Below are 26855 nucleotides of genomic sequence, written 5' to 3'. Positions count from 1 at the left end.
GTGCCTCCCATTGCGCTTAAATTCAAGTCTGTGCAGCGGTGAAGGGCACAGTTTGCTCTGGATCTCACACCTCCACAGTCCCTCTCAGAGCGGAAGCCGGTGTAGAAATTGTGGATCTGATCTTATTAAATTGATATTCTCGCATCGTACCTTTTGCAACTGGAGGACGTGATTGTGCCACATTGGAGCTTTTTTCTTTTTTTTTTTGTTGCGACGCGCGTCAAAGGAAGACGCAATAGACCATCCTTACGCGATGGTCCAGCCTCCTCCCGAAGGCTCCTTGTCCTCACAAAGCACCAACGAGATATAAACAGCTTGTCTAAATAAGTGTAAGTGTGTGTTTATGACTCGCTCCATCACAGACTCGCAGTTGGAGCGCGGAGAGCGTGTGGCCGTCGGGCGTCCTCCTGCCCGCAGCGCGCACCGGTCCCTCTGATGTGGATCCGTCTCGCCGTGTCGAGCTGTTGTATGGCTGCAGCCGGAGGATCCGCACCGACAGGACGTGGTCTGCGGAGTTAAAACTTCTCATCGCTTTGTGTCTCGAACCACTCCGTCCCGCGCTACAGCCGCACGATGACCGAGAACAACGAGGTGGAGAGCGAGGTGCAGCTCCAGCGCTGCCCGAGCACCATGTCCATCCAGCCGATGACATCCAAGGCAAGTACCAACACTTCTGAGCTCTGTTTGTGGAAACTAATACAAGTTGACTCTCTTCTATAATGACCTGCCTCATAGTTCGTACCCTGAGACATCCAGATTCAAGCATGAACTTTACAGTTTCCTCCACACACACACACACATGGCACACAGAGATCACACTCTTTCCATTCTTTACCTGCTGTTTGATTCATTTTGTTTTTCACCCACTTGTATTATTCAAACGGTTTTGTGTAATATTCATGACACTACTTCACAAATGCAGTTGTATTCATCATGACTGCGTCACTAGGTGTAACTGCACACGTAAGGTCTGATGTCACTGTCTACCCCTTTATACCCTCTCTCTCTCACTCCCTCCCTCCATCCCTCCCTCTGTCTTTCTCCAAACCCATATTGCAGACAGGATTTATTGCAGACATAAAATAAATGGTCCCGATTTGACACTTTTCATTCATCCTTGTCGCGATTTGCTTTCACTCTCAATTTCATATTCCTGTCACTTTGCTGCTCTCACAAATGCTTCGTTAAACAACTGGTCACATTGAAATGTGCACAAATCGCCACAGTTAATCATATGCACTGTTTAGAACGGGCTGAGTCCTCCTCAGACTGTGGTGCAGAGTGAAGTTAGAAAACTCTGCGTTCATCCCACCTGGTTTATCTGCAGTGGCGATTTTACAGTCAATGTTTTTTCATAAAATGAAACAGAATTTGCTTTATTACTGTTTATGTGTGTGGTTCTTTATATTCGTTTGATTGATTCACTGAGCTGCTGTTATTTATTAATACATCGCATGTCGGCGAGTTCAGAGGTCGAAACAATATTTAGCCCCAAGTTCACAACTTTTCAAAATTAAAGCTCTGTAATTCAACTCAATATAAAGCATTATAGCAACAAACCCAATGTTGGGCTTCTACTTTGAAGACTAATTGCTGAAGAGGAAATTATTTTATGAATGTTGCTGACAAGACGGCAATCAGTACCCGAGACACACAGAGAAAGTCTGTGTCAGTCCGATATGGTAAAATAAGGAAATAATTAACCGGCGTCGATGTCGACCCGAAGTTTGACCCAGTTGCCGACCGCTGCTGTGGTTTATCAGAGGATGAAGAAGAAGACATGAAGGCACACTGCCCCGCCCCCACTGACTGTTAGTCGCCTGTTTATTCAAATTTTCTTCATCATTTAAGGTAAAATCGCTCCAAACTCAACACGGTCCCTCCCTGGACCACAAAGAATACACATGGCAAGCGTGACGCCAATAAGATGAATGGTACATACAGACAGACAGACGTTTGTGGAATTACTATGTTTAACGTGTAGACGGTCTTTCTACTGTGTAAGGCTGCCTGAGCTCCGAGTGTCCTTACAAAGTCTCCTTATGATTCCATTTAATTTGTTGACATGACAGTATAAACAAAGATTTCGAGGGCCGGCCTGCAAGTGCATGAGCTGTGAAAGCTTTCTCAATGCCTGCGTTTTCATTGGAGGGCTTTCAGAGCACTTGATTCATTAAAGCCCAAATCACTTGATGCAACTTCAGCCTTTGTCTTTTGTCTCCATTCGCCTTCCTCCCATTGCTCTCACACACACACACACACACACACACACACACACACACACACACACACACACACACACACACACACACACACACACACACACACAGACACACAGACACACACACAGGCCCATGCCGTTGACATGTTTGAAGCAAAGTGACACTCCCGCACAACACAGTGAGATACTTCACCAGGCTGCTTCATCTAAATATTTGATGTCCTCCGTGAAAAACATGAAAGTCGACTTAGTTGCAAGGCCTATTTTATCACCACTCACCTCACCGTGCATGACCCACTGCAGTTATAGCTCCCCTGTCCCCCCCACCAGCTGCTGCTAAAAGGAAATTTGGTGCAACCCGGTGCCAGGTGGGGTCCATCTGATTGGTATTTTTTCTCCAGCTTCACCACATCACAACCATTTCTCTCACAGACTCATCAGGCTGGACATTCAATCTCCAGCTCGGCTCCTCATCTGCCTCTGCTTTCCCAATCGATCGAGGCAGCGCTGGTAGGATTAAAGAACCCCGTGTGGTATAGATTTCACTTTAACCTTCAGCTCTCCGGCTCCTGCACGGCCTGTAGATATTTGATGTTCAGGTTAGAGGTCAATTGTAACGTCTTTTGAACTTCCTTTAAAATGTGTAGTTCCAATAACAACTGAGGGTTCGGAGTGAATTTGCAACCACGCAGAGTTCTATTAAAGGATTAGTTCACGAAATTCACTCAAGTTTCAGGGGTAAACTTTGTTGCAGCCTCGGGTTCTGCAATTGAAGTCAATGGTGACTTCTTCGTCAGACGTAATAAAACAACAGAAAAAAAACATAACAGGCCTCCATATTGCTCGTGTGGTGTCATCCAAGTGTCCAACTCAAGCATTTCACCCACCCCTCCATCGGCATAGTGGTGAGTAGATAATGAGTGAATTTTCATTTTTCGGTGAACCATCCCTTTAAGCTCGTCTCTGAAACGTATAGTCACAGGAGAGTCACCCGTATGTATCTTAGACATTTAATCGAGACCATTCTCAAACTAAAAGATTCGCCACAGGGTGTAATTTTTTGAAGGAATCTAATCAGACACACAGCCATGTGTCCGTTCTGTTTTGTAATTAGATGAGGATGACGGGGAGAGGGGGGGGGGGGGGGACTCCTTCTGATAACAGATGCTCCCTAAAATCCTCCGGCAGCAAATTTCTCACATATCAGAATTGGAGAACAGAGGGAAACACAGAGCCAGAGGATTAAGGAGAAGGGAAGCATGGACTTTATCTCCCTGACTCCCAACAATGTAGTCTGTGGTCTATTGCCAAGGCTGGCAGGAGTGTGAGCGGTTGGCCAATCTGATGAGATGCCTGAGTAGCAACCATCAGCTTCTATAGTGCAGGTTTTTTATGTTTTTTGTTGAGAGGTTGTTTGATCTGTCAGGGCCGCTGATGCATGGCGTCTCTATGATGGAAGAGCACAGGTAAATCTTTTTGTCTCCGAGATAACCACCTCTGAGCCCGGAGATATAAACACTTAGAATAATGGTTTGCAACATGTTGAGGGGAGATTGGCCCATTTGTCAGCCTGCTCACTTGGTGACGAGACATTACGGTTCACCCGTGTGTCTCCTCAGGTTTCTTCATCCAATCGTAACCAGTGTGAGGACATAAACACCCACACACTGAGTGGGGAAAGGTGTGTGGCATTGCAGACCGGCTGGAAATGAGAACTTGTCCCTGCTCCAAAATAAAAAAAAGAAAAGTCATCTTAAACTCAGACAATTTTTTTATTGTGTGAAAGAAATCTTATACTTTAGTGCTTGAAAACACATTATGTTGAGTGATAGTAGCTTTACTCGGGTTTTGTTTTGTGTGGTTTCCAGTCGTTATGGCATTTTTATCCAAGAGCAGACAGTGTAAGTGGACATGGGGGGGGGGTCCTCTGCTGGAACTCAATCATGGAGGTGATACAAAATAGTACATGAGACAGTAATTTAGTATCATCATTCATCCTCTTTTTTGTGCATCATTTAGTGATGTTACCATGGCATCACTTTCCAAAATGATGGTGTGCGATTTAAAAAAATTGCAGCAAACAAAAAAATAAACAAGAAGTCAAAACATGATGCATGACAATATTGGAAATGTCATTCTTAGTGATAGTCACAATTTCTAATTCATTCATTTCAACCATCAACCAGGCGACACATTAATACACATGATCTCCCCTTGAGGTAATTAATGATTTTTACTTTTCAGGAACAAAGAACTATTGGCCGTGATTCATCAAAGGTCAAATAAAACAAGAGTCTTGCAGTGTAAGAAATAAGCTTTGCTCAAAAAAAAGACGCTGATATTGTCATTTGCTGATATGCATTTTAAAAGTAAAAAACAAAAAAATTCCATATTGAAGGAGGTTGAACTTGCAAAACACCCAACACACATTTAGCTATTTCACTTCACAACCTCATGTTGGCACTAGAAGAAAGATCATTGGGATACATTTTTTTTTCAGACCATAAAAAACGGTGTAAAATGCTATGATAATACACCCAGTAGTTTTGTGATATTTCAGCCTGGGCCAAACTGAGCGAGCGAGCGACCAACAAACTGACGGGAGTGAGTCAGAGAAGGAGCTTGACGTAGGCCAAGGTCTCAATTAATTAATGTAACACCTTCACTGCTGCGATGTTTATTGATGTGACACCACAGAGACGAGGTGTGAGCTGCTGAAGTGCTGCTACAAGTAGCTTCAAAAGGAAAACTGGCTGTATCTGCTGTGCGTTGCTGACGCGAGGGAGAAAACTATCTGTTATGGGAGGTTTGTTTGTCACCGATGATGCTCTCTCTGAGGTAGTTATTCCCTCCCCTCGGTCTGAGACTGACAGCCTTTGTGCTGTGTGCTATGGGATGGCGTGCGTGGACAGCGATTGGATGAATGAAAATGGGTGGATGATGAGTTGCCAGGGCAAAGCTGCACGGCAGGGTTTGCTGAATTTTGTGCTGCAGAGAGGAAAGTGGTTGTTATAAACACCAGAGATTCACACAGAATTTCCCCTCCATTAAACAAGGGGACAGAAGTGTCTGTGGGTGTTCGAGCAGGCACGTGATTGGCTGTGTGTGTGTGTGTGTGTGTGTGCGTGTGCGTGTCTGTGTGACGTATCTGTGTGACGTATCTGTGGACAGATGAATGGAAGCAGCCTGTGATCATGTATCCCGAGTTCTAAGCAGAAACCTGCCAGGCAGACGAAGATGGACGAAGCGTCTCCACACCCTCGCATTGTAAAAAAATTCAGCCAAACTATCCTGGATGCGGTTGCCGCCATCTTGCACTTTTGGTAGCTAGGTAGGTTGTTATCTGGAGCCAGCGTCTGCACTCATTGAGTCACACCATGGTGCCATGTCTCACCGACACGACCAATCAAGAGTCAGTCTCAGCTGTCGATCATGACGTTTCACACCGTTTTTAAAGCGTCAAATCTGACTATTTAAAAGCAAAATTATCCACTAACACGGAGGAGCCAGTATTTATGACCTATACTATACCAGCCACCAGAGGGTGATTTAAATGATTTGGCTTCACTTTTTGTCCATTTTTTGTACGCTCCAGATTAACACCCTGTCCACACTAATGGGTATATTTTGCAAAACAAACTTTTTCCTCTGTGTATGGGCCACTCGTCCACACACAAACGCAGTTATCAGTCACTAATACGTAGATCTTTACAAGCTTTGTGTTTCCCTGTGTATAGAACGATGCCATCATATTGTACTTTGTTCACGCTCATTGTTGCTTTGTGTAATCAGCATGAGCCAGAAACAACAATAACAATGTTGCTATATACCAGTTTCTCTACATCTGGTTAGCACTGCTAGGTTTAATTGCAAATTTGCAATTAAATGTTCCTTTACTGCACCACATTACTGGCATTCACAGCCATCTGTCCCCTAATATTACTTGGACCACCACAGCGTTCTTCTCTGGTATCAGTGGTAGTGTAGACAAAGCATAGAACAGACTTCCTCCGTTCAGTTACAACTGTTTTGTATCTCCAACTATTAGTTTTACATTTTCGGCCCAAACTATTGAAGTCCCACAGTGAAGGTGGCAATAACTATTACCCTATGTGTTACTGTAGGGTGAGAATTTCCTTTTGAAATCACATATTGTGGTGAGCCAGGAAACGTTGTTACCATTATTAAGGCTGAAATATCACATATCATAAGGTCACATGCATGCACTTTGTGAAAGACGAGCATTGACACTGATTCTATGTGCTGCAGGTTGCTTTTTATATTCTGTTGCTGGCAATCCTATGGTGATTGGCACAGTTCAGGGTAAAATAAGAGAAATATGGAGAAAAAGCTAAAGTAATGGTTTGTTTTACACACCTTTACTGAAAGTGATGTGACTGTAATGGTGTTCCGGACCCCATCATCAAATTTCAGACTGCTAAAACATTGCAGAGTATTTATTTGAACCTTTACCACCTCTTAAAGAAGCTGAACAGCTGCAGTTATTGGATTAGCTTTTCTGGTTTGAAACATTCTGCACTGGGTGCAGCAACTGTCCACACCAAAGGATGTAATGGCCACAAGCTGAATTTATCATCACGCTCCCAGGGGGCCATGGCATTGTTGTTCAGTCTTGACCTCTGGACAGACGGGAGCATCCCGCATATATCTCAGTCTGGCCCCTGCCTCCATTAAATGCTGATGGAGCGAGGAAGAGACACATATTTGTTTGAAATAAAAGCTTTATCATTGAATTATGAGCGCTCAACCCCTGCTGTCCCTCCATGGGGCATTGATTTTGGACATTTATGTTGGCAACATGTGAGAAGGGCTAGGGCGTCGGGGGGGCGGATCGAAGACGGTAGAATTATGGGCTTTGACGAGTCCGCTGAGGCATCAAGTCAAAATCTTGTCTGCAGCAGAGACATCCCTGCTGCTTGAGGAGTATTGACTGCAGGTGTGTGTGTATCTCTGGGCAACGTTATGCATTTTGCAAAGCATTATGAGTCACTTTGTGAATCCCATAAATAATTTCTGAGGAGAGAAACACCGTCAAGCGAGGTTTAGCCTAAAATCTTCTTCGGGGAGAGAAGCCTCCTTGGAGCTTTTTGTCTGAAGTGGGATGAGATGAGATTGAGGCACTACCATTTGCACTTGACAGGCGTCTTCATGATATTGGAGGGGAATCAATAACAGCTATGGGAGCGGATCATACATCACAGCCGCTGTATCGTCTGTAGCGAAGCTCGCTCCGCGCTGACTCCGTCGCCATCAGCCTCTCACCTGTCACAAAAAATTCATGCGTGGCTGATGCACACGGATAGATGCCTTGCGCTCTCGTGACCCACATGTAAAATGGCCTCGGGAGTGTACAGCTAATTTTTCGAATGGAAGCATAGGGAATGCTTTTTAGGCCCGCACACTGACACACGATTCGATTAGCTGTAATTGAAACGTGCCGTAGTCGGAGCTGTTATACCAGTGCTCATCTGCTCTGATTGAAAGAGGCAGCTCGAGACTGTGATGCTGCACAGAAAACACGTCGAAGCTTCTTCATATCATTAGTACAGATGATCAAAACAACTTTAAACGGTTTGTAAAAAGGTATTCATTATGTATGGCTCGTAAAAAATGAATAATTCATTCATGCTTTACAATTTGACAACAAAAGCAACATTCGGTTTGCCAAATTGTAAGAATAAATCTGCTTGGCTTTATCCTCCCTTAGAAAATGAGTCATAAAGAGTCATGACGGGATTAGAATCTTATCAATAAATCATAAAGTATTGATAAATGTTGACAAATCAATCTGATCACCACATGCGTTTGTGGCTTTCAGGAGCTTTTCAGATATATCACACAATCCTTCCAAGAGTTTCTACAGCTGACGTGGAACTTAAATCTCTACCTGAGCTGTCTGTGGAAAAGTTGCTTCGTGGGTAATGTAGTCTCCAGGGCTTTACAAGGAAGAGGAATGTGTGGCATAAAAAAAGAGGACGTCTCGTTAATTTAGATTTTGCAGTTTTAAATGTGCTGTGGGTTATAAAACATCTGTAGACGGTCAGGCTGAATATCCACTTTAAATGCAGAAGGAGAGTTTCAGACGTGCTGCAGATCCCCTGCATGGTACAAAGATTTTTGGGCTAACTGGCTATTAACGAATGCTGGTGGTGGTTTAGTCTACACTGAGGAATTATGAGTCTTCTTCCAGAGACTAAAAACTGAAAATAAAAGTCAAGGACATGAGTCAGACAAGCGATAAATTAACTCCAGTCTGGGCTCTCATAGCCCTAACAGCAATGTAATACACTACACTCTTCTCCGCTATAGCTTGTCATCACGTATGTCGTCTGATCAAGAGAAATTTCACAAGAAAACATACAGAATGGGCAAATTTGCCCTCACGCACGTCCATCTCTGTTTGTCTTATTTACCTCCCTGTAAGAACTCTCCATGTACACACACACACACACTCACACACACACACACACACACACACACACACACACACACACACACACACACACACACACACACACACACACACACACACACACACACACACACAAACTCAAATAGACAAACTGTTTTCATACCCTATTCCCAGACTCACAGAGCTGTAAGCAGCATGTCCCTGTAAAGGGATTATGTTTGGTGCTGAGCAGAACGAGCGCAGACAGGCAGACGGACGGAGTGTCTGTGGCCTACTGATTATCAGTCTGCTCGTCTGTCTGCGTTGATCCATTTTCCCCCCCTGCGACATGGCCACACCCTTATGATGCTCTATCGCAACCGCTGCACGTCAGGGTAACAAATGGTCGCCCGTCCCTCTGGGAAAGTAGCATCATCATCTGTCCACGGAGCCGGAGGGAAATGTCAGGAAACATGCATTTATCTAGCCAATCAATGTTAGATGGCTGCAGAGAACAGGTCTTACAGAACGTGATGGCCGCTGAAGTGACGTTTTTGTCGCCTAATTGTTGGGCTTCTGAAATACAGCTGCCATCAATCATTGCAGACCGTTTGGTCAATACAGCTTGTAGAATACAAGCGCGGATGGTAAGTCGATATGTATAAGTGCAGGTACATGCAATTTGGTATGATGGCCACGTGAGTTTGGCCCCCGCGAGGAGGGATCCATTGGCTCTGTGCGCTTTGTGCAAGCCTGTGGAGCAATCAATGGGTCCAATGAGCAGGCTCCATCAGATTAAGAGCGCTGAGGATATGCTGTTCATACATGATAAGGCTGTGTAAACTGTCCTGTTTCATTTCATCACAATTGCCCCTCTGCCACCACCACCAAGGAAATGCCGTTTACATGCAGGGGTCTTCAATGTATGGCAGTGGGTGGGCTCACAAAGGAAAGGCTTATCTTGTTTAACCAAGGGCCGAATGCCCAAGCAGCTCTATTGCAGCCGTGTCAAGGTTGCGCTCCGTCTTCTCGGAACATACACTTTGCTCTTAATGTGCTCTTTCCTTATGAGGTTATATTGCATTTCATGAGTCACACTCTGCAGTTCACAGATCAGACCATAGTGTTGTCTTTATGGATGCTGGGTTATTGCCTGTGCTGTCCTGAGGGCGTAGGGGACACTTGTTATTACTCCCAAATGTGGCGCAGCATTCGTGCTTATATTGTGTTTAATCGTAGCGTACCCTCTTTCTCTTCTCTGTCCCTGTCAATGTGTGTGTGCAGCTCCAAAGGCTAAAGCGCTCGCTGTCTTTCAAGACCATCATGCGCAGTAAGAGCGTGGAGAACTTCTTCCAGAGATCCTACAGCGACGCCCGCCTGCCGCCGGATTTCATCACCGACCCGCCGCCTCCTTCTCCCCCTCTGCTGCCCGGCTCTCCTCTCGTCTGCGAGCGCTCGCCATCCATCTCGCCGTCTCTCAGCCCCAACCCCTCCATCTCCTCACACTCCCCCTCTCTCAGCCTCTCCCCATCGCTGCCCATCAAGCCTCCAAGACCCCAGGTCACCCACTGTTTTCAGGACCACGTCTTTCGCAAGCCCACCAACTGCCAGCACTGCAAGCACATGATAGTGGGTAAGGTTCTCAATACATCCCCCTGTTGTCAAGCCAAGGTTTCGATTTAGCTGCAGGATTCAAGAGATTTATGGCCTCCATTTCTTTTTTTATTTATTTTGCTAAAAACACTTAAAAGTTTATTTAGGCACAATGTCTTGATGCAGGAGTCTAAAGTCCTCAAGGCAAAAGACTGACTCCACTCTCAGCAATAGAGCCGAGCAGTGACCACCCACTTTTGGAATGGCTCTGGTTCATTTTCTCCTTTGACGTTTCAGAAAAACCTTATACAAAGAGTTTTAAGGCCGACAAGCGACAACATGAATTGTGACCATAAATTTGATCCAGAGCACAAAAAACTAAGTTGGAAAACTGAAAAAAAGGCGAAGGTTCAAGAGAAATCATGGTCGCTCTGTGGTAAATGTAATCTAATGCTGAACCATCCGATCATAGCCGACATGATTTTTGCTGTTGTGGTAAACATTTCCATGGAAGCAGCGAGCTCCACCAATCAAAAACGTTGCCATTACACTTGAGGATTATGGGTGGTGTAGTACTTCTCTCTGACACTGTGAATAAAACTACACAGAACCACACTGTTGAGCTCTATATACATCAACTATAGGATTACAGGTTAGCTTAGCTTAGCGCAAAGGCTGTAAACAAGAGGAAAGAGCTTCCCTCTGCTGAACTATCTCTGTAAAGTTAATGTAGCATGAACATCATTGAATCGCTTTGAAACAGACCTCGCTGTCTGAATTTTTCTACTTCATTTATTGAAAATGACATTCACTCGACTGTTTGACTTCAATGCAGCTCTGACAATGTTTATGGTGGAAGAAAACATTACATTATTAAGAGGTGCAGATGTACGAGTGCATTTATTCCTCATTTGCTGCAAGCACAAACTCCTAGCCGCTGCTAGTTCCCCTGCTAAATCTACTTCCTGTCACTATGATTGATTACGGACTCCAACATGCTCCTCTTTATATGCACAGGTGCAGTTTTTTTTTGCATGCTCTGTGGTTTTAGTTATGTAATACATCACTTTGATCTGGCTGCATTCCTCTGCAGTCCCCGAACACAGTCCAGTCCGGCCCCCGTCTCCTCGTTAGGCTGATGAAGTAGAATGTGTGTTTTTTTCGCTCTCCAAAGTGAAAGCAGTGTTTATGTCGCGCCATCCAGTTTAATGCGATTGTTGTTTCCGCTCCGCAACAGATCAGTCGGTGTAATCGCATCTGCAACAAATCCAGAAATCTGTTATCCTTTGTTTGTAGGATAAAAAGGGAACTCAACCCCCTAATCCTTACAAAACATTCAACAATCAACAGAGGATTTCTCATTACGTGACAAATGAGCAAGCATGAGCAACTCTGCGCTCAGGCGCTCAAAAACAGAGATGAAAAGGCAAGATGACTGAATGCCAAATCGATTGGGATTGAAATATCTCCAGGTTCGTTACAAATCTCTCCTGGACGTTTTGAAAGAGGTGCTGTTGGTTATGAAGCCGTTAGTGTCAGCTCTGTGAGCAGCGCCAGCTTGATAAAACTGGGACAGCGCTTGTTTACAGCGTGTACCTGAGCAGAGAGAAACCTGTTCGTGTGATCTGAAGGCCCCTTTGTTTTGCTGGCACTCTCTGTCTGTTGTAGATCTGCAGCCGGCTGGGGTTCTTCTCCTTTTTAATTCCTCCGTGTCTGCTTCCCTTTGCTCTTATTCTATCGTCTTTGTTCCTCTCCACAGGAAACTCCAAACAAGCTCTGCGGTGTAAAACGTGCAAGATGGCCGCTCACCTGTGGTGCACCTCGGAACTGTCGCAGCAGATGTGTCAAGGGAAGGTGCGAATACACACACAGAATCGTACACTCATTTGTAACACTGGTTATATTTTTCATCATAGCCACTGAACGAATGTCTTGGTTTTCTCAACTTTTTATCCGTCATCTGTGAATCGACTGTTTCTATAATTTGGCAACTTCTTTAGTGTGAAGTAATCACTGCTGTGGTGTTTCCGGCTGTGTCCTCTTTTGATTATATATTTATTCATTTTTGCTTTGGTTCTTCTGTCAATTCAAATACAAATGAAAAACAATGAAAAAGGTAATAAACCGGGTACTGCCTAAAACCATTAAAAATATAAGACAACGCCACCTAGGGATATGGAGAGCCCCAGGACTCTTAAAAGTAAAAAGGCTACACAGGTTCTTTTAAAATCAGGGGTGAGCAGAGTTAATACCTCAACTGAAAGTATATTCAAAATGGTTTATTAACGAATAACAATAAATAAAAAGATAAACATGATCACAAAAACTAAAACATCTCTTAATACTTACCGCTAAATGTCCGATATTGTCTCTCAGTGGGTGAAACCTTTTGTCCAACGCAAATGTCGCCTGGATCGTCCTCAGCGTCCCGTTCCTCCTCCCACGCAGGCCGCTCCTTGGTCCTCTCGTTTGCCGTCACACGCTCAAAGGTAGCCACGTGTCCCAATTCAGGGGCCCCATTCTTCGGAGGCTGCATTTAAAAATTGATTGCATCAGTGCGACTGGGCTGTCCCTTTTCAAAGGCTCCTTTAAACGCTGCAGACAAATGTCATGTGAGCAACAAAGAATCAAACGGGTGGATCTTTCTCTGGTGAACCTATCCAAGGATTCATTAAGTTGGTGGCAGAGCATTACTAAATGCAGCCACTCAAAGTCCTTGATGATGCAATAGTAGAAGAAGGACAAGCTGGTGATACAAATAGGAAAATCCTCTGTAGGCCGTTGGATTTCGGCTTGGCCTCAACTCAGGAGGCCACATCTTCATAGAACAAGTAGAATGAGTTCTCTGAAGGATGCAGCCCCTGAATTGGAACCCAGCTCATGTCTACCAATACAGCTCATTAATTAACGCATTATTATTATTATTTTTTCAATCACCACAAAACCCAAAGTGTCAAAACGATATTTAGCCATTTAAGGGGAGCTTACACACTAGAGAATGTTTGGGCTGAGAGCTTTCACTTACTGGAGTGTCCGCTGGTTGCTTGGCAACTGTTCCCACCCAATAAATAGTGGGGGTCTAATGACACTCATAAAATGAACCCCCACCTAATCCTTTTAGAAACATCCCAAGATTTTAAGATTTGTGATGATAGGGAAACGAGAGACAACTTGCAAAAACTCTTAAAAAATTTAAATTCTACTTCAAAAGAGAAAGTGGGATCATTTATACAGCGATCTAGAGAGACTTGTCTTTATGGAGGACATTTGTGTTCAATCTGAACTCCTACTTTCCCGACACAGTTTTAACAGACACATTATAAAACCACCGGCAACATTACGTTTGTCTTACAGTCATCATTTGAATAATCTGAACAGAAACTGTGTTACCATGGTGACAACCTGGATTTGTCGGACTTGAAATTAGATTTTTTACCGGCACTTAGAAATGAATTTGTTACGTTTATGGGCAAAGGCTAATTACGTTGTTGGCGGCGAAAAAAATAAATGAAATTGAAATGAAAGTGTTGAATCAGTCTTGTGTCGTATCACTGAGGCAGTCGTGTACATGATGTACTGTATGTAAAGTTGGACGACATGACAGTTCCCCAAAAGTGAAGCCAAAATCCTGATAGCCTGATCGCCCCCTGGTGGTAGGCTGCAGTAAAGGTCATAAACCCCACCTCCTCCATGTCAGTGGATGGGACATGGACCAAATTTAAAAGTCAAAGTTCAAGTAAAATAAAAGATGTTTTCTGTCATTTTAAGTAGATCTTATCAGTTCTTATTATGGTTTTAATTAGTTATTTGATGCTATAAAAACATCATGATTGACACCTGAGACTGACTCGGGATTGGTCGAGTGCCTGTAGCAGCTCCATCCAACAATGACTACTGTATAGACTAGCCTACACTCTATGGCCAAGCCATGATGCAGCAATCGAAAATAACTGATTACTACACAATAATCTAAGATCACAATACTGATTGCTCAGAGTGAACTGTTTCTAAATAGGCCACAGGTAAACGTGGTCAGGTCTGGTTTTTAATAGCTCGGCCACACTCTGAAAACCCAGTTCAAACTTAGAGGGGGGATTTTCTTTCTTTCTTCTTTTATATCACACAGATCCTTATATCTTAAATCGTTATCACAGTGGATTATAAATCCTTATCTATATTACTTTTAAATGCAGGGTGATGTACTAGATTGGACATTTCATCGTGGCATTTGGTCAAGTGTGCAGTCAGATAATTTGGAGCGATTTCAGTTCGGGGGTTGTGTTTTTATCCCCCAGTGCAGAAACATTAGCATGCAGTAAGTGGCAAGAGCTTCTGAGAGCCACTTGGAAAAAACATTTCTAAAGCACTGTGTAGAAGATGGCTCTGTGCTGTTTGATAGAGGAGCACAAAGAGGGAGAGAGAGGTGGGGGGGAATGATAAGGGAAGGGAAAAGGTAAGAATGTCATCCGCCCAGAATCTGGGCTTCGTTTCAGGGACCGAAAGGGGCCGCTTTCTACCTCTTGGTCCTCAAAGTGTTTGTCTCTTCAGCCTAATGTGATAAAGTGACTGGCTCATTTGCAAGTCAAGTCAACGCAATGGCAAACCGATATCCCAGCCGAAACACTTACTGTGCTTAATTCAGTGTGAAATTGCCATCGTGCGAACACACACACACACACACACACACACACACACACACACACACACACACACACACACACACACACATACACAGATAGACTCACATGCCTGTGTGTAAGCCATGTGCATACAAGTTAGTGCCTGAGTAAATACATTGCTCCTAATTAACAGCAAAGAGAGCTAACACTGTTCCTCCATTTGTGACTCAGTTGCGGCCTGTGTGCGCTCCCAAGTCTGCCTGTGTGTCTACATATGTTTCAATCATTTGTACTTCATTAATGTCTCTAATGAACTACATGGAACCCCCCCCCCCCTTTAACACAGCATATCAAAAGAGAAGCAATGGAAGCTGGCGAATAAAAACCAAAATCATTATTCTTTCTGCTCTCCCCCATTAGCCCGGAGCGTTCAAGCGAAACTTCAGCTCGCCGATGCTTGTCAATGACCAACTGTCAGTCGTCAAGGAAGTTCAGCCGAGCCAAGGTGAGATTACTCTGAGTGTCTGCGCGCGTGTGTACATGTGCACTTGGTTTGTTCGCGCCCGTGTGCTTTCGTTTCGTCTTGTTGCTCTTGTCCCAGCCGTTTTCGGTTTATTTTTAGATTTTTGTTTTGTTTTTTGTGCGTGTGTGTGTGTGTGTGTGTGTGCTTGTGCGTGTGCTGTAATAAAACCAGAACTGTCTCCATCTCACCTGACAACCGAGGAGCGTGAAGTGGAAAAAGAGAGAGAGGAAGAACAAATTCAGCTTCTCTTGGAGGCTGACGGACGCTCGGCACCCTGAAAGTATGTGAATAAATATTTATAAGTTCTAATGTTTATGTTTCTATATCTTTGTTTATGATTTGAACTGTATATGTATCGCTGGACCGACGGAGGGTGGTAATTCATCGTCTGACACTGCGGCTCACACCTTTTAGGCTTTGTAAACATTGAAATGCTGCCTGTTTTCTGAATCAGAGTTATGACCAGCTCTCTGCATCAGGACATCATCTACATTTCAATTTTTATCAAAATATTATAATTTTGAGTAGTACTCTACTTGATGTAATACATATACAGTATAGAAGCAGGACTATTGGGCCAGTATTGTAGCACTAATATTAATGTGTGTGTGTGCGTGTGTGTGTGTGTGTGTGGAGAGAGTTGTGTAGCTGTATATCAATCCGTTTATGTGTATCAGATTTGTAAACGTGTCAAATATCCGCAAACGCCTGCTAGAATCTGTTAATGTGTATTTAGAATCTGTATGTGCATAATCCGATTTTGTGAATGTGCAAAAAATCTGTAAATGTGTATTGAGACTTGTACGAGTGCAGAGACATGTGTGATTATATCTGTGGATATACATGTAGATAAATCTATAAATGTGTACATAGATATTAATGGCTGACATGTTTTACTCCAAGAGCTAGAAAGTCATCAGTTGCGAAAAATGTTTCTTACCCATAGATTGTTCCAAAAGCCTGTCTCACTGACAACAACCACCCTGTCTAGCTTTGTTGAGGCAGTTTCAACATTGCCATTTCTTTATTTTTTATTTTTTAGCAAAATGCATGAGAAAAGTGACGAATAACGGCCGCCACACCCCAGCTCAGGGCAAAAAAAAACACCAGCGGAAACTGGTCGATGTGGACAAATGCCCACATGCATGAAGTGTAGCAAAAAATCATGTGTAAAAACGACGAGTTCCACATTGGAAGCATTGGAGCAAAACACTTCAGCCATCAATATCTATTTACACATTTCAAGATTTATCATCACATTTTCTGATCTGTGCGCACGTTTATAGATTTCTCCACAATTCTCAAGACACTTGCAAATCTTATTGCACATTTACATTTTCTTTACTCATTTAAAAATGTGATTAAGCACATACAGATCGATATACATCCCCCCACATACACACTCAAGTAATATTGCTACAATATTGGCCCCATACACCATCATTCTGATATTTCCTTGTCACTTAATTGTGTCTGGATACTAAAACACTCTGCTGTCAGATCCACTTGCCTTACATGTACCTGAATTTGTTCTTCCTCTGAACTGGAGCTTGTTTTACTTTGCCAAACCTCTGGATCATGAACCGTGTAGGTAGGTGACGCGCTCCTGCATCTCCCACGCCTCATCATATCGTGCTGAATCATGGTTGCCACTTCCAGCTGTGACGTCCTTGTGCTACCCATGAATCAGTGTACGACTAACCCCACACCTCCATCGTCACCCCGAGCTGCGGCGCCACGGTGCTTGGGTCTCCGCCAGGGCACACTGCACCCTGCCAAAACTCACTATCTCACATTGCAAAGTGTCCCAAAACCATGCTGACAAAAGGCTCTGTGAAACGCAGAGCTCTCGTTTGTCACACAGCAAATTTTATGATGAATTTGCCGACTGGCCCTCTCATTTCCCATCAACTGCATTTAGGCAAAAGTGAATTCATGCTCCAAGCTGCAACCCTGCGCTGACAGTTATAAAAATGATTACCTACCAAGTGATATATATATATATATATATCCATATATCCATATATATATGTAGATGCGACAGCAGCTATGAAGCCATATTACAAATAGAATTCTCATTTCTGCACTGAAAACCATGCTGAAGGTCACTGTCTCTGTAGAAGATAATAATTTGTGTAGAGTCTCTGAACACGGCTCTGATTACTCTCTTCCGGTGCAATGAATTGCTCTGTGCCGGAGTAAATCCTCCACTGAAACTGCTACAATCAATGTAAAGTGTAAAGGAGCTTCATCACCAATAAATACCTCTTCTATCGTCACACTTACTGCAGGATTTCTGTTTATCTGTCAGGAGCACGGAGGCGTTGACGTCAATACGAGACGGCGAGTTGTTAGGGCCTCTCCCTCGCAGACACAAACACACTCGCGGAACATCTGGCCGTGCAGTTAAAATCATTTTGCCCTTTCATTCAACGTGTGTTGAAAAAAGGGAGCAGAAAATCTCATTCTTGACTTCAGAGATATTCTCCTCCAGCACTTCCATCTACATGAAATGTACCGATGAAGGCTCCCTGAGGATTTCCATATTTTAAATCACATCTCTCTTTCCCTTTCTACTCAACTACAACTCCAGATATATTGCGGCTATTAAAACGGAGACACATCCCTCGCCATAAATTAATTCATAAGGAAGTCAAAGTGTGCAGATTTATTGGGAGGTCTTGATGTCTCCTTAACTTTTGGCTGCTGTCCTCTCCCAGATCTAAAGTGGGTCACTTTGGTCCAGGACTCACTGTGTTACGACGGTTATATTTAGACCCTCTGGCTCCTCCAGATTGGCACAGGCACAACAATCCTGATGTGCGGTTTAATATTAGTGTGCAGCCATAATTGTAGAGCGTGTGGAGTATGAATCATTTATATGTGCGTTTGTAAATGAAGTGGATATATGCATGTGTGTGTGTTAGTCTTATGAATGTGTGTGTGTGTGGTTTCAGAGGCTGGGCGGACGCGCGTCGACCCCGTGTACGCTGCCTTGCGCTATGGGACGTCTTTGGCACAGATGAGCCGCTCCAGTTTTGGCAGTACAGAGTCTCCGACGCGCAGCCTGGTATGACATCATCCCCCAGTGGGCGGGTGGAGAGGAGAGTTGGACCCTGTGTGATTAAGACACACAAAGTTTTAAAGATGGTCCACTGGTCCAGTTTTAGATTCAGGATTTGATTTCCATCCACATTAGCTGATACCAAGTATCAGCAACACAAAACATAAAGTTTTGTCAAGACACTTAAAACTATACTATTATATTTAAAACAGAAAAGTTTTACCAACTAATTTCTTTCTGGAAACATATTAATCCACTATATTCACATTCCTATAGATTATACTATGTAGATTAAGAATATTGCCATATTTTGATTTATATATATATATACATGAATGTATACACCATAAACTAAAGATGGAACAACGCGTCTCCACTTCCTCCCACTGTCCCAAAATGTCCAGAGTACGAATGCTGCCATGCTGCACATTAGGAGCCAGAGTCTGTGCAGTAGCATTCGGGGGATGGAGCCGCGGTAGCGAGGTTCTGTCGATACACGCACTCAAACAGTCTCACCTGTCAAACTTTGACTTTATAGTTTGATCCATGTCCCCTCCACTAACATGGAGGGGGTGGAGTTTATGACCTATACTGCAGTCAACCACCAGAGGTCGATAGAGATGCTTTTTGGGGAGCAGTCATGTCGTCCGTCTTTACATACAGTCCATGGAATACACATATGCTATACATATACAGCTTACTGTTGAAGTATTGAACATAGACACCATAGAGTTCCACCAAGCATCACTTGGCTGGTTGGGCGTCTAGAATCGTGCTTCTCTGCATCCTGAAGCCTGTTTCCCAACAGTTTGATGAGCACACGTGTGGATTACTGCAACCAGGTGAAAAGTCACCATAACTAGATGTCCAGGGGGTTATAAGTGACTCTTTGAAACTCTGTCTCTGTTTTTGAGGTCACTGTAGTTCCTTGCTGAGATCAACTTCATTTAAATCCTCCCTCCACATATGGTGAAGAGATATAATTGAGCACCAGGGTGTCATCTATAAGGAGCATAATGGATGGCGCTGGTTTTCCGCATTATGTAGTTGAGCCTGTGTGCAAATCTTTTTCGTACATGAATTGAGTCCAGGTTCTCCTCCTGTGTGATGTTGATTATTCAGAGCAGGAGCTTTGACATCCTGTTGCTAACATTTTATTTTATGTTGTTTCTTCTTTGAAAAAGGGGGAGGGAGGTGAGGAGAGGCAGCAGAGACAGTGCAGCATGGAGGAAGAGATAACTCAGGAGACAGGGGGTAAACGCCGCTGTGTGTCCGTGTCTCCATCCATGTGGATGCGCTCTGTGGCGACGCTGCTGTGTGTCCATGCATATGTCGTGTTTACTTGTGCATGTGTGTGTGTGAGGGATTTACTGTGTCCGCTTCTGGAAAAAAAAAAATTACATGCCTGATCGCATATGTGTCAGTGCTAAGAAAATGTCTCACCACCTCCAGACGTAGCAGTGCCAGACCCTGAGTTGGAGAAAGAGGAGGAAGACGAGAGCAGGGCCGAGCCTGAGACTCCTGCGGAAGAGAGCAACGTGACGGTACAGCTCTGTTTGATCCGCCTGTGCACACCGTCACCTGTTCTTGTTTTTTCTTCCTCGAGTGCGTATGTCTGTCTCACTAATTCCCCTCCCTGTGTCCAGGTGCCCAAGCGCATTGAAGTCCACTCCATCCACACCTATGTAGCGCTCTACAAGTTTCTGCCTCAGGAACAGAATGACCTGGAACTACAGTGAGTAAGAGCCAAACAGACTGCCAATGTGCAAGTATTTCCATAGCCCCAGTGTTTTTTTTGCTATTGTGCGTGTGAGTGCATTTGCTTTGTCTGGGTTTTTGCCCTGGCTGTTGTTCCTGCAGGATGAAAATGTCCCCACCATCTGCAGAGGACGGTATCGGGGCGCCCTTAAGGATGACTAATTATAAACTCGGAGCCCATCACTGTCCCCCACGTAGAGCGAGGGACTGAGCCATGTTCCCAGCAGGGGAGAGGATAAAAAGACACAGAATAACTGAGATGAAAGGGCGGACAGGCATAGGAGGAGAGACGGCATAGAAGTAAAGAGAAGATAGAAAGGACAGAGAAGTAAAAATAAGGGCAGCTGTGTGTGTGTGTGTGTGTGTGTGTGTGTGTGTGTGTGTGTGTGTGTGTGTGTGTGTGTGTGTGTGTGTGTGTGTGTGTGTGTGTGTGTGTGTGTGTGTGTGTGTGTGTGTGTGTGTTTGTTTGTGTGAGTGTGTGTGGGTGTGGGTTTGGTGACAGCTTTCACAAAGGTACATCTGTGAGACTGTTAAAAGCCATCTGTGCTGTTAACTGCACATTGTGTAATTGCACAATGTACAGTATATGAACTGAAGTGTAATGTTTCTTTGCTGTCTTCATATCTTGTCAGTTTGACAACTCATACGAATATTTGCACAATCAAGGTCAGACAGAAGTTTGTGTAGAAATGTGTCTGTATTGGAAAAATGAAACATTATAAAGTGTTTTTATTTTGTTGCCGCGTGTAGTTCGACCCAAATTGATCACGTCTACCGCCCCCACTCACCGGAAAGGATAAACAGGATTGTCGCCGGCCAAAACTTCTTCCAGCTGCTCACTTGATTTAGAAATTCATGTTTTACTTTGTCGTGTGTGCCCTCTTTTTTTTTTTTACGCATCATGGAAATTACTCCACCATCTGCACGGACCACGTGTCTTCTGCGGCCATTTTCACTAGTTTAGAAAAAACAATTGGTTGTCCCTCCCCTTCCAGTGCGTGGGCAAGATGGTGGATGCTCAGTGTTCATCATTTTATGCCTACATTTTTGACCATTTTGTTACCATCATCCACGTACATACGTTGCACTGCATGATGCCATTATTGTCAGTGTGGACGCACTTATGCACTCAAAACAGCAAGTGTGAGTGTGGAAGTACACAAACTGAGACACAGCATATGAGTGTGTGTGTACATGGGCCCGAATTTAGAGTTTAGACAGAAATCTGTCACTTTTCCGACTTAAAAGAAACGCAGAACCTTATTTAATCTTTATCCTGCAGTTTTAAGTTGTTGGATAAAGTAGCTCGGCTAATCCCACGGACATTAACCCTCATAATCCACATGGACCTAAAAAGGCACAAAATTTATATAAAATCAGGGTAAGAACTAAACACAAAAACATACACACAAGTTTTAAGCCGTGCTCCTGGGAGGAACCTCAGTGAGCAGAATAATTACACTTCAGATATATGGGTCTCACCCTAATTGGTAAGTGGACTATGTGGAAACTTTGTGTGTGTGTGTGTGTGTGTGTGTGTGTGTGTGTGTGTGTGTGTGTGTGTGTGTGTGTGTGTGTGTGTGTGTGTGTGTGTGTGTGTGTGTGTGTGTGTGTGTGTGTGTGTGTGTGTGTGTGTGTGTGTGTGTGTTTGTGTGTGTGTGTGTGATGATCATATAGTGCAGTTCTGGCATCTGAGGGACACAACATACAGATTTGTAATTGGGACAGCAGTTTCTCCCTGTATATCTAGGACAGTGGGTAAACTGTGCATGCATGTGTGTGTGTGCGTGTCGACGTTTCATCAAAAGCGGGTGGCACCATTAGCATGCAGGCCAGGTTGGCGACAGATCCGGTCCAGCCTTGTCTACTGCAGCGGGGCACCACAGAGCCATATTTCACATGGACCTCATGACTTTGGTATTGGCCGCTCTGTCACCTCCGCTGAGGGACACAGACTCGTCCAGATTCTAACCTCTACGCAGCTTTGTTACCGTGGATACCACCACTTAAGTTTGATAACTATACCTTCTGTCCTCACACTCAAGTCCCTGGATTTCTTTTCCTGCTGACCGCTCTCGCCCTCTCCCGTCTCCATGTACCCTTTTCCTCTCCGCCTCAATCACCTCGCCTTAATGCCTCCTCTTTTTCATCCCCATCTCTCGTCTGATCTCTTTTAGTCCCGGAGATCGGGTGCAGGTCACTGACGACTCCAATGAGGAGTGGTGGAAGGTGGGTAACAAATCATTTGCAAACATACAGTATGTATGTGTATGTGTGGTTCGTACACCTGTTTTCTTGAATCCATATCATGTAGTTAAATGCTCTGAAATGTGTGTGGGTGTGTATTTGTGTGCGCTCATGGATATTTTTTCTTCAGTCCATATTGTGTATTTCAACTTCTTGTGTGTGTGTGTGTGTGTGTGTGTGTGTGTGTGTGTGCGTGTGTGCGTGTGCGTGTGCGCCTTCATGGTGCGCATGTGTTATTTCAGTTCTTTATTAAGCCTTTAATTCTCGACACCTGCTCTATTTGATCCTGTCATAAACATGCAGGCAGCAGCCACAGACGGAAATAGAAACACAATTTCCTCAGAAAATTAGCAGAAGAGTTTAACATAATGAACTCGACTAGTGTTGCAGCCTCAAAGAGCTCGTTAATGGGTCCACAACGAGCTTCACTCCCTCTCAATGGAAATAAATGTGCGTCAATGTGGTTCGTTTGTCCGTGCGTTTCAGTCTCAGACAAAAGAAGACGCACTCCGACTTGACTGAAGAGCACAGTCTGTGGGTCTTCAGTATTTAGGGCTGAAAGTGAAGCAGCAGTCATTTAATTTATAATCAGCGCTCCCCGTTCTTTAAATTTAAATTATGAATAGTTTATGAATCACTTCAGTAAACACTTCAACACCTGAGGAACGAAGGCGATAAATAATGAAATATTGCTGCAGAATGACTTTCGCTCAAACACCATCAGCCTTCACCAGAAAACAGGGCTGTCATTCAGGAGAGTGCATACCTCCGCCAAGACCCAGTCCCCTTATGAAACCACATTTATATTCATTCAAGTCCAGATTTTTATTTGGATCTGCACCACATTGCACACACACACACACACACACATAATAATCAGTGCCCAGAACATGCCTGAATATTCAAGATCCTAACAAACAAACAAACGCAGATGAAAATATAAGGTCTTTGGCAGAGTAGGTGCAAATTTTGATTACAGTCTCTCTTTAAAGGTGCTATGTGTATGTTGTCTCTGCCGTCGGATGATGTTTCTCAACGGAAGTGGGTGTTGACGATTCAGCCATTGTTGTGTTTCCAAGCTTATGGAGCACTCGAACATATGTGTTGCTTTAAAATCGTAAACAACAACCAGTTTCCAGCAGCAGGACACACAATATAACCGTACTTGTGCTAATAATACTGGCAGGTCCATACATAATGACCTGGATTTGCATTAACATGATTTGATTGGCTCGTGCCCGATGCTTAAGTACTTGTTTAAACGAGATCTGATTGGCTGGTGCTTGTGCTGCCGCTTGAAGAGTTGAAGTCATTTCATCTTGTATCGCACGCGGTGCAAGAGAAGTGATGTACCGGAACCACAATGCAGCTCAGCAATGCGTGACATCGCCACACTCAAAGTGAATGGGCAGCATTTCCTTTGAAAACTCGGATGCATTGTGCAGCGCTACAGTGACTCACTATTCAAAGAAGACTTGAAGTAGAAGGGAAGAGGTGACAGAAATAGAAGCAAAAGAAGAGTTAACTGTGGTGTTGCTTTCCACACCTTTGCAGAATAACGGAATGAAGTTTGATGCTGAAGTTGCAACACATAGGATTGTTAAGTTAGCAGCTGTTTCTGCTAATGTCGGCTAACTAACAACGTACAGCCCCTTTAAATAGGCAAAATCTTACACGTAGCTGAACTAATTTCTTGTCTTCATTTCAAAACAATGATCACTGTAATTTCTGTAACGATGGTGCCTGTTCTACACCTATTTGCGCAGATGGCAATTCAAATGCCTCCTTGGTTTTATTACTGAATAACAACAGTAACTGCTCTAAAATGTGTCATTTAGCCACTTCAGAATCACCTTAGTCAAAACTAACCTAATAATAAATGCTGATGATTACTGTACGCTGCTCCTGTGTTTTCCAGGGAAAGAGTGGCGACAAAGTCGGTTTCTTCCCTGCCAACTTTGTGCAGAGGGTCCGGCCAGGAGAGAGAGTGTGGCGGGTCGTCCAGAGCGTCAACGCCACCCGAGAGAGAGGACACATGGCCGTCAGGGAATCCCAGGTACAAGAATATTATCACGCTGTTTTATTATTTAATTAAGATCTTTTTTTGTGTTCTTTATTTCTTCATAAATGTTACAAACTGTTAAGGCCTTAACTGACAGTTTGGGAACCTTTTAGTCGGCTCGCTCAGTGCGAGATCAGAGGATTCTATTTGTGGTATTATCCTGTGGTCGCAGGAGGCTGCAGCCTGTTCCAGTCCCCACTGGCTGAGAGGCAGGGTACATCCTGCTCAGGCTGCAATCAGAGTGTGATCAAAGCATCGCCTCGAACATCATCTCTGTGTCATATCACTTTATACCAATTTTCACAGACACTTTATGTCCCCCACATGCACAGAACCTGTATTTCTCCAGAGCACAAGTCAGAAAATCTTGAACAAAAATGAGAAAATACACAAATGAGCTGCTAATGAAATCCATTTTTTGATGCAAATGAAAATAACTGCATGTTTGTTGTTTTTGCTGGCAGAGCCCGTTCACATTTACACATTTTAGAGAACGATTAATGCACTTAGTCACACAATTTTCTCCAGATTACACTGACAGCTGCTGAGAGTACGAGTCAGATCGGCCACCTGATCTACGCTTAACTCTGAATGTTAGCAAAACAGTTTGCATGTATTTTACATCAAGAACCAATTATTCAGTTAATCCTGACATCTACCTACAAATTCCACAAATGTGTTTCTGTCTGTATGTGGTAACCTCATGTCTATTGTACATAACAGAACTCTGAAATGGCCGACATACAATTTAAGAAAAATAATACCAGTTGAGCGAATCATTCAAACTGATATATAAGCTACTATAAATGAAGAGTAATAAGGCAAATACAGTTTCATTTGATAAAAAACATTGGTGTCAGACTAAAGTGCAGCTCTGCCTCCTCCCCTTCAGATCTGTGTGGGGAAGCGAGAGGACGGCGAGGTGTTTCTAAAGCTGAGCAGTGGGAAGAAGAGAGGCCTGGTCCCAGCTGACTCCATCGAGGAGATCTGAGCTTCATCCTTCCACTTCTACTTAACCTACTATCACATCTTTAACAACTATCACCAACACCACTTCTTCCACAACCTCGCCTCTGCAAAAAAAAAAAAACAACAGCTGCGGCCTCTTTGGCCAGTCCTGACTGAAACCATCCTGGACAGAACACACACACTTCTGCAACGACCTGGAAACACAGCTCCCGATGGACACACGGTTTCCAGTTGAGGTGGTTTGCTATTAGTCTTTACAAATGAAGTGTACAGTTATGCATTATAGTCCTGCTTTTACAAAAGGGACTGTTTCTCAGCTCTTCTCCTGCTGTCGGTTTATCTTTTAACACACGACAAATAAATCAATGTTTAGTCAGACGCAGCGTGTACAAGTCAAAAATGCTTTGCATCTATTTGCTTGGATGCTGTATCCGATTTAGTTTTTCCTAATCAACAAGGACGTCTACCAAGTGGGAGGAGGTGGCGTTCTGTCATTGGAACATGATGCTACTGTCGGTGTCCTTTTTCTTCTTTCTACCCACTCCGTGTGTCTCATCCCTGTGCGCTCGTGTCAGGATCTGTGGCCCCGGGGTTTGATATCAGCTTCGTGCAAACTGGTACACATGTAACATGAGCCACCGGCCAAGGACGACCACTGCCAGCCAGAGAAAGTTTTTTTTTTCTTTTTTTTTGCCAGGAGGACACACAATGCAAAAAAATCCTCAGTCGTGTCAGCCTGTGTGTGAACAGCACTCGCCAACTTGAGAGTGCAGAAATGAGAAGATTTTCCAAGGAGAATTGGACACTGTGATGATCTTTTCACAAGGAATTCAAAACTTTTTTTTTTTTACCCCCAACTTTTTCAGTATGAAATTACAATGAAAATATGGTGTGAAAAATGCATCGACAGCTTTAAACATAAATCAGTCGGAGGAGCCCGTGTTCCAGAGGGAGAAAATGCAAGAATTTTGCCCTTTTCAACACTTTTTTTCCCTTGTAGATGTACAGTAGCTTTTTCTTTTCGGTTAATGACTCAACCATAGAGGAATAAGCATTGAGTCTAACACAGCAGTGTTTGTCAAAGGGTTTTCATTTTGTTGTCTTGTCTTCAACAAAGCGGATGCAGTAGAAATCAAAAGGAGGGGAGGTGAAACTGCACGGGTGGTCCTCGAGTGTTGCAGTTACATGTGGCAGGAGCTGTTTCCCTGTTTTTCACACAGAAGGAGCTCGGCGGGGCTAAAAAAAAGGGGGGAAGGCCAGCTCCTGCAGAGACCTGCTGAAGACCGGCAGTGAGTGTTGCACAGCATCTTAACATGTTCACTGGAGCTCAAACAGCAGCAAATAAAAGTCTGCCAGAAAGAGAAAAAAACAGAGAGCTTTCCGGCCG

The 26855-nt window shown here is 43.8% G+C and overlaps 1 protein-coding gene across 2 annotated transcripts; it reads left to right on the top strand.

Annotated features, from left to right (window-relative positions):
* LOC117766569 (SH3 and cysteine-rich domain-containing protein 2-like) lies at positions 1–26837 on the top strand. 2 transcript variants are annotated; one of them, XM_034593714.1, is made up of 11 exons: positions 1–657; positions 9918–10266; positions 11986–12080; positions 15266–15350; positions 18326–18438; positions 19617–19686; positions 19885–19976; positions 20079–20167; positions 22368–22419; positions 24356–24493; positions 25392–26837. In XM_034593714.1, the coding sequence occupies exons 1-11, from the start codon at positions 574–576 to the stop codon at positions 25488–25490; spliced, it is 1266 nt and encodes a 421-aa protein (XP_034449605.1). In that variant the 5' UTR covers positions 1–573; the 3' UTR covers positions 25491–26837. The 2 variants fall into 2 exon arrangements, with proteins under 2 accessions (XP_034449605.1, XP_034449606.1); XM_034593715.1 differs by lacking the exons at positions 18326–18438; positions 19617–19686 and having other exon boundaries at positions 6–657.
* The last annotated feature ends 18 nt before the right edge of the window (positions 26838–26855 follow it).

Source organism: Hippoglossus hippoglossus, chromosome 8 (assembly GCF_009819705.1).
Source record: "Hippoglossus hippoglossus isolate fHipHip1 chromosome 8, fHipHip1.pri, whole genome shotgun sequence".
NCBI classification, from domain to species: domain Eukaryota; kingdom Metazoa; phylum Chordata; class Actinopteri; order Pleuronectiformes; family Pleuronectidae; genus Hippoglossus; species Hippoglossus hippoglossus.
Note: the sequence above shows the minus strand (reverse complement) of the source record. Positions and strands in the feature narration are given on the sequence as shown.

What these genes read in the sequence shown, in the direction of transcription:
- LOC117766569 (XM_034593714.1), top strand. Translation starts at nt 574, where the DNA reads ATGACCGAGAACAACGAGGTGGAGAGCGAGGTGCAGCTCCAGCGCTGC. An exon ending in CTGCAAGCACATGATAGTGG is followed by an intron (nt 10,267 to 11,985) that starts GTAAGGTTCTCA and finishes TCCTCTCCACAG; the next exon opens with GAAACTCCAAACAAGCTCTG. An exon ending in GATAACTCAGGAGACAGGGG is followed by an intron (nt 19,687 to 19,884) that starts GTAAACGCCGCT and finishes CACCACCTCCAG; the next exon opens with ACGTAGCAGTGCCAGACCCT.